The following is a 12,564-nucleotide window of genomic DNA, read 5'->3' on the forward strand; positions in this document are numbered from 1 at the left end:
AGGCTCCCTCCCAAGAGTCCTGAATACCAAAGATTCTATACACTATCAATCAAAATGTTCCAGAGTATAGAGTCCTTTTCCTCACAATCTTGTCTATAGCCAATAATTCAAAATTTGTTTACATATTTATTTCATCACTATAGGCTTTTCCAGGATGAACAGGATGGGGGCTGTTTTTGAGCCAGTTAACAGTAGGATGCCAAACAGACCACTGACTCTTAGAAGGCCGGAAAATTAAGATGGAATGAAACCATTCCACCTGTCCAGCTGTAAGATACAAAATTGCCATTTAGTACATTCTGTCCCCAGTTTTCTTAGTTCAACTCAGTTGGGAAGGGAGAAAGATGGTTTGCTTCTTTTTTTTTGATTAATTAATTAATTAATTTATTTTTATTTTTATTTTTTGGCTGTGTTGGGTCTTCGTTTCTGTGCGAGGGCTTTCTCTAGTTGTGGCGAGCGGGGGCCACTCTTCATCGCGGTGTGCGGGCCTCTCACTGTCGCGGCCTCTCTTGTTGCGGAGCACAGGCTCCAGACGCGCAGGCTCAGTAATTGTGGCTCACGGGCCCAGTTGCTCCGCGGCATGTGGGATCTTCCCAGACCAGGGCTTGAACCCGTGTCCCCTGCATTGGCAGGCAGATTCTCAACCACTGCGCCACCAGGGAAGCCCCCGGTTTGCTTCTTATTAGATAGGTAAGTCATGACTTCAGAAGTCATGCTTTTAACCTACAAAACTCCTAATAAAATAAAAGCTCCTAAAGTATGTGACTGAAATATCTTCCGGGCTCCGATGAGGTATTTGTTATTGTTCTCTGTTTTGAGTCCTAGATGGGCTAGGGATTCGGTCACCTTAACAAATAGAAATTTCTTCCAATTTGTTTCTAACAGGCACTTCCCTAAAATGTTTCACTATATTCATAGTTTCTTCTTAATCTACAATGACTGTTTTGACTGCCTAGCATCCTTCCGGGAACAGATTTGTAATTTGCTGAACTGGAATTTTTAAGGGATCTCTCTTGCAGCAAGAACAACCCCAAACCTTATTTGATACTTATGAAAAAACAGACAATAACAACCACAAAGAGCAGTACAATTTATTTTTATGGGAGTGAGTGTCTACCACAGAACTGGAATTTATGTGTCTTCCTTTGCTGGCTGCATAATCTAAGGGGATGCATGGAACTTCGGGTCCCTCAGTTTTCCCAGTAGCGAGATAAATCTAACACTTGCTACCCACACCTGGAAAGATCACTCTAAGAAACACTGAGACTGTGCTTGTAAGGAATTTTAGTTTTCTTGAAAAGCAATGCCACCTAACAGCATCATTGTCACATCACTAGACAGTGGTGTGAAATAACACCAGGAAACATACAACCTCGTAACATGAGAGCTCAGGTTCTGAGTCAGACAGTCCTGACTTCACATCTGGTTCCCGTTCTGATTAGCCAGGTGACTTTGGGTGTTATTTAGCCTCTCTCTTTCCTTATGTGGAAACGGAGCCAACAGCAACTGCTTCATGGGTTTGTCATGAGGATAGAGTGACATGACACATGCAAAGTGCTTAACACGGTTCCTTGCATGTAGTTAGCACAAAGTAAATGGTGGCTATTATCATTAGTATTACTGCAATTAAATTATGTTTTATGAACACCAGTAGAGTTTAGAAAGAGGATTATCATGGATTTAAGCCCGACCATATGATAAAAAGAGTAGCGTGCTTTACTACCCACTAGTTTCACCAGAAGTTTTCAAGTTTAAAACCAAGGTCACAGATTTTATTGCTCTTAAAAGAGATAAAGAGAGTTTCCAGTCCTAAACCACAGGCTGTAAGCAAATCTCTGTCAACTAATTAGCAAATGTGTGGCACGGGTCCCAGGGGCACTGGGTAGAGGATGGATAAATCCATGAAACCCTGCAGCTGTGGTCAAAAAGCAATTTGAAGTATATGTCCCACGGGCATTGCGCCACGTGCGTTCCCTCCACATATGGAAAAACTATTGGCACACGTTGGATACATCGACTCAACAGCCAGAACAGAAAGCTAAAGCAAGCTCACTCACAGAGGAGGTCAGCAGTGTGGTCCTCAAATCAGGAATGTGGAAAGCAGACCCCCCATCCTTCAACCCCCCATGGGTCTGCTCTGAGGATGTCACTGTGTGTCAACTCTCAATTTTCAGTCCTGTGGGGAGGTGCTCAGGGTGGGGTGATCCAAAACCATGTGCATTTTTAAAAACGTAGGATTTGTAATACATTAAGTGATTTTCTTAGTGGAGTGTTTGAGCTGAACTGTGTCTGCTCCCACTGACCCTCAAAAGATGATGTAAGTCCTAACCCACATTCTGAGGACCTTATTTGGAAATAGGGTCTTCACACAGTTAATAAAGTTAAAATTAGGTCGTTAGGGTGGGCCCTAACCCAATATAACTGTGTCCTTATAAAAAGGGGAAATTTGGACACCGAAACAGACGCACAAGCAGGGAGAGAGCCATGTGATGATGAAGGCAGAGATCAGGTGATGCATCTACAAGTCACCGGAAACTAGGAGAGAGAGGCAGGGAACAGATTTCCCCCTCACAGCCCTCAGAAGGAATCAATGTAGTCAACACCTTGATCCAGGATTTGTGGCTTCCATTACCGTGAGACAATAAATTCCTGTGGTTTAAGTCTCACTGTTTATGGTGCTTTGTTAGGGCAGCCCTAGCAAACTAATAATACATGGAGTAAGAGGGAAATCACCTGACCTGAACTTCCTTTTCCTAATTCTAATTAATTTATATTAAAAACTATTTCCATTTTCCAAGGACAAATGAACTCTCTGAGGGTAAAGACATGCTAGGCTTTAAATTCACGGGAGGTACTCTATGCAGTAGATGGTCCACCCAACTGATAAACTGTCTGTATTTTCTGGTTCTTGATTTCATAATTCCTCTGACAGGCAAATGTTGATCTGTGGGCTCACTTGTAGTGAACCTACAGATTATTGAGTTTTTGAGGAATGAACGCAACCCATCCCTGGCTCTTCCATTACCCATGAAAAGCAGGACTCGCCATGTAGGGTCCCCATGTACCTCTGCGCCCACCCCAGCCCCCAGAGAGTGCAAGCTTCTTACATGTACACTTTCAGGATGAGGTCATCTTTTGTCTCTCCTGTCAGCAGGTCAGCAATGCTAAGAACCGCACAGCCAAAGGGGCGCCGGTACTGAACACTACAGGCATTCTTTTTTTCTCCTGCCCCCATCCGACCTGTTCAATTAAAAAGCACATATGGCCCAAGGAGCCATTTGATTAATCCACCTTAAATAGAGACACATATAGTTATAAAATAGGCCATATGAAATGTAACTGGGTGATGGAAAAGACACTGCTTTGGGGCAACTGAAGATGTTGCTTCGGCTCTGGACTCTCCCCTCCAACCACCTAGCATGCCCAAGGTCACGCAGCATGAACTCTGGCCATCAGCTGTTATCTATAAAACATGAAGATGGGAGCTGAGCCTATGTCTGGGTACCTTCCCCCAAGCATTCATGAAGGCATCCCAGGAGGCTCACATCAAAAAAGGCAGTAGTGGTGCCTATCTCATTTTCTACTTTTTAAAACTGCCATATTTAAAAACCATTTGAAATATTTCACCTTTGAAAGGAAGCAGTTTGAGATTCCCTGAAGGTATAGCGAGTAAGCACAGGTGATCAAATCAGCACGCTCTTTCCTGACTCCGTACCCAGGCTGAAATCTCCAGGGATGGTTTTTACTCTGACACAGTTTCAACTTGTTTAAATTGTTAGACATTTTTAAATGTGTGGTTGAGATACTGTTTTAATTTATCATTGCATTTAATTACCAATGGGTTATTTTGAAGACTGAAAGCAAAAAGCACACTGGAGCTGTAATATAGCAAGTTAATGTGAGGAAAAATAATGAAAGAAGTCTGTAAGTCTGTTTCCAGATGCTTGGTAACGGATCCGTAAGTTGTTTCCATCTGAGTGAAATTCTCCTACAGCACATCTGCATGACTCTAGCACTCCCCAAATCCAATGTTAAATAGAAAAAAAAAAAAAAAAAAGGAATGGCAACATCCAATTTGGCTTTCATTCTTCAGTAATAAAGGAGAACTGCCTCTGCAATATATCATCTTCAGAGAAATGCTTATAAATAAAAGCTGGAATACCACTTAAGGTGATAAAAAGCACAGAAGATACCAGTAAAAAGAAGACCTCTGAAATAATGGATTTTTCCCTATCGAAGTCCCTTTTGAACGACTGATGTGTGATAGCCTTGAAACATACTTTCTTGGATGATGTCTTGTCATCATTGATATATTATTAATATACTGGTTAACAGGCCTAAGGATAATACGAATGTTGAGCTAAAATGGATTCATATACTAGACAGGATACTATAAGAAGAGCCGAGAGGGCTCCTCTGAGGTCAGGAGCTGGTGTTTATTACGTGACATGCATGCTTTTGGTGGGTCATTAGGTATTACCATGTAGGTAAAGGCTTACTAATAGGGTTAATATGTAAACTTGACTACTGTGAATTCAAGAATAGTAAGTAAAATAAGAATAATAAATGTAACGAAGGTTGTAGTAGAACTAACGATTATTAGGGCTAGCGTTGCTCCTCCGATTAAATGAGATAGTAGGTGCCCGGCTGTAATATTAGCTGTTAGTCATACAGCTAGGGCTACTGGTTGGATGAATATGCTGATATCTCCGATAATTACTAATATACTGATAAGAGGATGGGTGTTCCTGGCGGTAGAAAATAGGTTAGAGATGCTTTTGTTTTATGGTGAAAGCCAGGAATGACTGTTCGTGTTCAGACAAGGATAGCCATTCCTAAATTTATTGAAAGGCATGGTGGGTGTAAATGAATGGTGGTGAAAGACCTACTAAGTTTGTTGAGCCAATAAGTAAATGATGTAAGTATTAATGTTCAAGTCTGTCCTTCAGAGTTATGAATAGCCATTGTTTTGAGGTAAGTTGAACTAATCACTGCTGAATAGAAATCATACAGTTATTCACGAATCCGGCGTGGGGAAACTATTTCTCTTTGTTTCCTCCCCTTCTTTCCAATCAAAGATCAGGGCTTAAATTCTGAGGCAGGTGCTATTACTTCCTGCTCTCTGCAGCCAGTGAGGGTCAGCATGCCCTTTTCCCATTAAACAGTACGAGGAATACTCTAGAAAAAGTAAGACGTATCTGTCCCTGATGGACAAGAATCTTCCACTCCTTAATTTCACTGCAGCAGACTAAGTCTTAATCTTTCTTAGAGTTTCTTACCTTCAATCTTATGGAGTGATCATCAGACAAGTTTTTGTAGTAATGTCAATAAAGAATTAATTTGACCAAAGCTCAGGGAAGGAGGGTAGATAATTTCTAATTCAACATTCATTCTGATGACTTAATGATCATAAAAATCTTAGTAAAAAATACAACCACTAATCAAATGCCAGGTATTTGAAAGGCAGCCCTGTGATGGGTAATACTGTGAAGTGGTTTCCTCAGCTGTACCCTGGGAGTGAAGGACAGAGCTGCTCAGGCCATGGGCAAGCAGGGCATGTGGTCACTCTACCATGTGTGTTTCTACCACCAAAAACCTATAGACACCTTTTAAAAAGCTCTGAAAGCTAAAGTGGTTTACTTTTTTTCTCAACGCTGTAGAAGATTATATTCAAATTTTAGCAATGTTTACATGAAGATATCCAAAACCACATTTTACATTAACAATTGCTATTATAAATTTGAATAAATTTTAAAAAAAACACAAAGAATTACATAAACTGCACCCCTGCCATCCTGGGAACAGAGGCTTTATCTCATAAATACACAGCAACACGCATTACAACTTTTCCAATGTTTTAAAAGATTCTTTCCAATTTCCACCCCACCCCATACTCATCTATAAAAAGAAAATTAAAACAAAACCAAAAACCATTTACTTTTTAATTTATTTCTATTGTCCCTCAAATATAAAAACAGGATAAAATGAAATGGGTTTTCAGAACAGATTTTTATGAGAAAAAATACTTAGAAAATCTATGTTGAAATGACATGTTTTATAGTCTCTCTCAATGCACAATGTGGTTATCATGTGCATAAAATAAAAAACTATAAAAATAAAGATCACTGTGCAGGACTGCATGGTGAGATATCACTATCCTGCAGAAGTATCCCCAGCAAGTCATGTAGCACAGTTAATGAGGAAGTGGGAACCAATTCCCAGTATCGGCTGGTTAGCTGTAATAGAAAAATGATGTAGGCTACACCATGTAGTTCCTCTGCCATAAAATGCCTGCTTTTAGACGCCTTATATGCGTAAAAACTAGTGACCACATTTTGGCACTGATGTGCAAGTTCACTGTAGAACACTCAAAGTGTGTTCTGCAAGATGTTAATGAATGTTACATCATATAAACGTTTCCACAGTCAAATCAAATTTGGAGAAAGCGAGGGTCAACAAAGTTAGAGAAGCATTTTTATATTTCTCTGTAGGACTTCTCAGACCCTTTAATAAGCTGATGAAATTATACAAGTGAAAAATATATACAAAGTTCTCAGTATTTCATAACCCTTTTCTTACAGCACTTTCTGTAATAATGCTCTGCAGCCTTCTGCACTTTGGAAAATGCCAATTGGTTCCATAAACTTGTAGGAAATCCAGCTCCTAGAAGTTTAATTTATGCTGTTAACAGAAATCAGAATTAAAAAAAAACAAATACCAAGTGTTTGAATCAAATATGTTTAGAGAGTCCAATAAAACAAAATGAAACACAACAAACTAACTAATGACTTATACAGAAAGAGAACAAAATCTATTTATGGTGATGTGAAAGTCTGGGGAGACCAGGGAACAATTCCCAAATTCTGTACTTACTGGATTCAAATGTGGCCTTGACTTCTTTCTGATCTAGACATCACATAAATCACAACTACATAGAGACCTCTCAGTAATTCTCCCTGTCGTGCTCCTGTCACACCAAGTATCATACCTACCGATTCGGATGATGTGCACGGTAATGTAGATGTCCCTTCTTAGCTCACTGCTACCCAAATCCTACCAAAAAACAAAGTCTGGTCATTTTAGAACTCATAATTTATGCAGAAGCATTTAAAAGGCATACATAGCACATAATCTTCACAAATAACAGAAGAAAGACAAAGATAAACATAGACATTCTTAATGGAATTTCTGTAGCAGAAGCATGAAGTTCAAATCCTGTTCTAAAATACCACTACAATCAACTTTACTGTAAGCCTATGATGTCAAATAAGACTTAAAAGGAAAGCCCATTCTTATTTCAGTCTCTCACTCACTCATTCTTTAAACACTTATTAAGTACATACTAAATACCACCTGCCATACTGAGCCCTATCACCATTGGGCTTTGGCCATAGTGTGACAGGCTCTAATACACACTAAGGGACAAAGGTGTGACTGTGAATGCTGGTATTCAGATTTTGGGGCACTACTGTAATTTATGTGTTATTTACAAAGTTTAAGCAAATCTACTATGTTCTCTCACAATAACTTATATCTCTTAAATAAGATAAAGTACTTAAGAAAGAATCTGCCACCTGGATAAAACAAGATCCACTTACCACAAAGAGAGAGCACTGTCGTTCTGGTTTATCTGGGGCTTTGGGAAGCCCATTTCTATTCAGCCTCAAGAAAAATCTCTCACTACAAGAGAAAAGAAGTTTAATATTTTGAAAATTATTTAATATGTAAGGACTCATTACTTTTCTAGCTGCTCTTCATCCTAAGAGTTAAACTCAAAACTTACTAGGTCTTTCATTTGACATCAAAACTGCGGATATAATTTAGGAGAGAACCCAAGACAATAAACATTTGCTTCACTTCTGACAAAACTGGCAAAGAGGCAAGTGCAAAAGCAGAAAACATAAATATATATGCAAGCAAAAAATTAACTTTGAAAAGAATAAGCTTCTATATCAGTGATATCATTATTTTAAAAAGTAGGAAAAAGTACACTAAAAGAAAACACGTGACAATGTGTTTTGTGTGTTTGTACCTAAGATTTTTTTTCATGTTTTGTGTCATAGTATTTAATAAACATCATACAAGGACACCATTCTGAGTGGTAACCATTCATTAGAAGGCTTAATATTTTATGCTCTTATAAACCTATAATCCAAAACACAAAAAGAGAGACCAAGAAATGAAACTTGAATTTTCTTTGGTCCACAAAGGAACAGAAGACCTCGCACTGTCTATAGAACTTGAGTTGAAAATACAGTGACACCTAGATTTAATGCAAACACAAATAATGCTGTTGATCAGCCACTAATTCAAGCAATAAATACTTGTGGACACCATTTATACCCAAGATAATGTATTACACTATTTATGTTCAAAAAAATAAAATGAATATCACCCTCGCCCCCAAATTAATCTACCAGCTACCACAAGCTTCTGAATTTTAATACCCTGGTGCCTACAATAGAATCAAATGGCTGGCTACCTCAGGCAGAAAACACACAGCCAACATCCCCAAAATGTGACATTAGCACATGGTGTGGCCTTGGTCAGTGTAGCTTCAGCCTAGGGATCAAGCAGGGAAAGGGAAGGTAGGGCATTAGTAAGGTTCAGACCCTTCCAAGTCTCCATGCTTATTTATCACTTGGTCCTTGCCGTAAATAATGGCTCTGTCATCCAAAATCACCCTTCTCCCCTACAGGGGGAGAAATGAGGACCATAATCAGATCTCTAAGGAAGCATATGGATTTGAATTTATGGTTGTTCTGGAACATTTTTATTCTCTTTTGCCATCTAAATCTAGATAGATATATTTAACAGATTCTACCTGGCTCACCCTGTCCTTTTCTTATACTATGCCTAACCCTGATCTCTCACATGAGAAAGGGCAACCAATACACATTTCTACAGGGTCATTTCCACACTTATTACCTATGTCTTGTTCCACAGAGCAGTGGCTGATGAGATGTGACTGAAGAGAATATAAATTGCTGCAAGGATTCTCAAATGAAGACTATAAAGTTCCCATAGGATATAATTCTGAAGTGAAGGCTGGAAATGACAGATCCAACCTTGGATGCAGAGTTAAATCAATCTAATCCAATTGTCATTTACTATAATTCATGGCAAAGGACTGCAAACTCTCTTCAGAGTAGAAGAATATTTACTATTATTTCAAATTTAATATGTACTAAAAGGAAATGTTCACAAATTCACCTTGGGATAAATGAATTACACTTTAAAATAGTCATTAGGTAATACTAATTTTTTATTAGGTAATACTATTTTTTTGAGAAAACACTATTTTTTTGAGAAAGGGCACTCTGCTAAGGACTTTACATGGATTAACTCCTTTTATCCTCACTACGCCTTTAGGAAGTCGGTATTATTATTATGCCATTTTATACTTGGGAAAACTGAGAAATAGTAAATAGTTTTGCCCAAGATTACAGAGCTGTTGGAGAAAAGACAGTCTCTTCAATAAATGGCGCTGGGAAAGCTGGACAGCTACGTGTAAAAGAATGAAATTAGAACACTCCCTAACACCATACACAAAAATAAACTCAAAATGGATTCGAGACCTAAATGTAAGACCGGACACTATAAAACTCTTAGGGGAAAACATAGGAAGAACACTCTTTGACATAAATCACAGCAAGACCTTTTTTGATCCACCTCCTAGAGTAATGGAAATAAAAACAAACAAATGGGACCTAATGAAACTTCAAACCTTTGGAACAGCGAAGGAAACCTTAAACAAGACGAAAAGACAACCCTCAGAATGGGAGAAAATATTTGCAAATGAATCAACGGACAAAGGATTAATCTCCAAAATATATAAACAGTTCATGCAGCTCAATATTAAAAAAACAAACAACCCAATCAAAAAATGGGCAGAAGACCTAAACAGACATTTCTCCAAAGAAGACATACAGATGGCCAAGAAGCACATGAAAAGATGCTCAACATCACTAATTATTAGAGAAATGCAAATCAAAACTACAATGAGGTATCACCTCACACCAGTTAGAATGGGCATCATCAGAAAATCTACAAACAACAAATGCTGGAGAGGGTGTGGAGAAAACGGAACCCTCTTGTACTGTTGGTGGGAATGTAAATTGATACAGCCACTATGGAGAACAATATGGAGGTTCCTTAAAAAACTAAAAATAGAATTACCATATGATCCAGCAATCCCACTACTGGGCATATACCCAGAGAAAACCGTAATTCAAAAAGACACATGCACCCCAATGTTCACTGCAGCACTATTTACAATAGCCAGGTCATGGAAGCAACCTAAATGCCCACCGACAGACGAATGGATAAAGAAGATGTGGTACATATATACAATGGAATATTACTCAGCCATAAAAAGGAACGAAATTGAGTCATTTGTTGAGACGTGGATGGATCTAGAGACTGTCATACAGAGTGAAGTAAGTCAGAAAGAGAAAAACAAATATCGTATATTAACGCATATACGTGGAACCTAGAAAAATGGTACAGATGAACCGGTTTGCAGGGCAGAAGTTGAGACACAGATGTAGAGAACAAACGTATGGACACCAAGGGGGGAAAACCGCGGTGGGGTGGGGATGGTGGTGTGCTGAATTGGGCGATTGGGATTGACAGGTATACACTGATGTGTATAAAATTGATGACTGATTTAAAAAAAAAAATACCGTATATTAACGCATACATGTGGAACCTAGAAAAATGGTACAGATGAACCGGTTTGCAGGGCAGAAATTGAGGCACAGATGTAGAGAACAAACGTTTAGACACCAAGGGGGGAAAGTGGCGGGGAGGGTGGGGGTGGGGGGGTGATGAATTGGGCGATTGGGATTGACATATATACACTGATGTGTATAAAATGGATGACTAGTAAGAACCTGCTGTATAAAATAATAAATTAAATTAAATTAAAAAAAAAAGATTACAGAGCTGGTGTGTGGCTGAGTAGGAATTCTATGCCACATATAATTCAAAACGCTCGTACTTCATTTGAATGTTACAAAATAAATTCTTTCTCTGCTTCATAGAATAATTGAGCAAATATTTACAGAATACTGAGATAAGGGAGAAGTCATTCATCCTCCAGGACTCCACTGACACAGTCAAGCTTGGTCCCAAGAGGGACCCCACGTCCTTCCTCGGCTAAGAGGAATGGAAGAAGTGGAAATTCTGATTTAGCAGGTTTCAAAGCCATCCCTGGTTTGAAATTGTTCCTTGGTAGTTTTTTCAATGAAACATACTTAGAAAAATGACTTGGGAAATAAATTATTTTACTAAACAAATGCAAACCTCCAGAAAGATTTAAGTATTTGGCTTTAGTTGGTCAAAACTCCGGAGGTTTAAGACCAGTGTTTGGTTTTGCTTCTTAGTCATCAGTCACCTACTAACATACAATGTTTATTGATTGTATTTCAGCCCCAAACGCAAGCAGTGTGACCATTTTCCCCTCTCTTGATTGCGGGCCGCGTGCTCTTTTTTATATGTTTGAGGCACACTTATGTTTGAGGCTCCTCTTTATCCCTGCTGAAACATTTGAAACAAATGTCACTTTATCTTCTGACAGGTCAGTCAAAAATGATAAATAACAGTAATATTAATATACAAAAGTCAACATGGCATTCTACATATTGAGACCTTAACTTTAATACTGATATAAAATTCTATTCCATATTCACAAATTTCATCAATCTTCTGGTAAAATAATGTTTCCTAAAGCATTCTATTTCAGACACTCCTTTTGCTCTGTCACTATTTTAATTTCACTAGTCTAGACAGAATCCTGATTATGCAAGTATTATTATCATATCCTATTACAGAAAGAATACCAATATGTACTAAGCCATATCCCTTAGCTTAAGCATGCCTTAAAGGGGAGATAAAAATAGACTGAATATGGGTACTATGGAGAAATAAGTCACGTGCAATTTTTTTAAAACCAGACTTCTTTTAAAAGGAAAAAAAAACACAACTTTTTATGGCCAATTAAATAAAATTTTTATTCATTTGGTGAAAGTTGTTGGTATACAAACTCAATCAATTTCTCTTCAGCTTTGGTGATACAGCAACCACTTAATCAGCAAATGGTTTCAGAGAAAAAAAAGAACTACAGCAACACATTTCAGAATCTTCAGATTACAATAAATACCACCCACACGCTCACACACGTCTGGAGAATGCCAAAATGTTGCCTTCAAGGCGGGGGGACCAAATGAGTGGATGACATTTCACTCTGGCACATCTTCTAAAATTCTCTCACAAACTTTTGTGGCCACACACAAAGGTATTTTCAATTCTCTACTGTAAGTCAAAGAGTGGCACCTCATCAGAAAACAGAACTAGCTTTTGTGAATTTAAGAAGTGTCCTATTATAAGATGTGCATACCTACATTACATTATTTATACTTTTTTCCCCCTCATCATAAGAGGTATGTGTGTTTCTTTCTATTACACTGTGACTAACTAGAATACAGGCCCATGACTACTAACCTTTACATTCCCAGCTGCTAGCCAATGATTCGGTACCTCCTTAGTGTTTAAAGACTGAAC

At 38.4% G+C, this 12,564-nt stretch overlaps 1 protein-coding gene and 1 pseudogene across 1 annotated transcript in view; both read right to left on the minus strand.

The window, feature by feature from the left end:
• DOCK4 (dedicator of cytokinesis 4) overlaps positions 1-12,564 on the minus strand; it is a 475,175-nt gene that overhangs the window by 213,035 nt on the left and 249,576 nt on the right. Inside the window, exons 9-11 of the mRNA XM_061197939.1 lie at positions 7,599-7,680; positions 6,993-7,053; positions 3,108-3,240 (exon numbers count right to left, since the gene is read on the minus strand). Of these exons, the coding sequence (XP_061053922.1) occupies positions 3,108-3,240; positions 6,993-7,053; positions 7,599-7,680 (276 nt within the window). The remainder of the gene's footprint in view (positions 1-3,107; positions 3,241-6,992; positions 7,054-7,598; positions 7,681-12,564) is intronic.
• Positions 4,470-5,158, minus strand: LOC133097030 (ATP synthase subunit a-like; annotated as a pseudogene).

The sequence above is a fragment of the Eubalaena glacialis genome, chromosome 8 (genome assembly GCF_028564815.1).
Source record: "Eubalaena glacialis isolate mEubGla1 chromosome 8, mEubGla1.1.hap2.+ XY, whole genome shotgun sequence".
NCBI lineage: Eukaryota > Metazoa > Chordata > Mammalia > Artiodactyla > Balaenidae > Eubalaena > Eubalaena glacialis.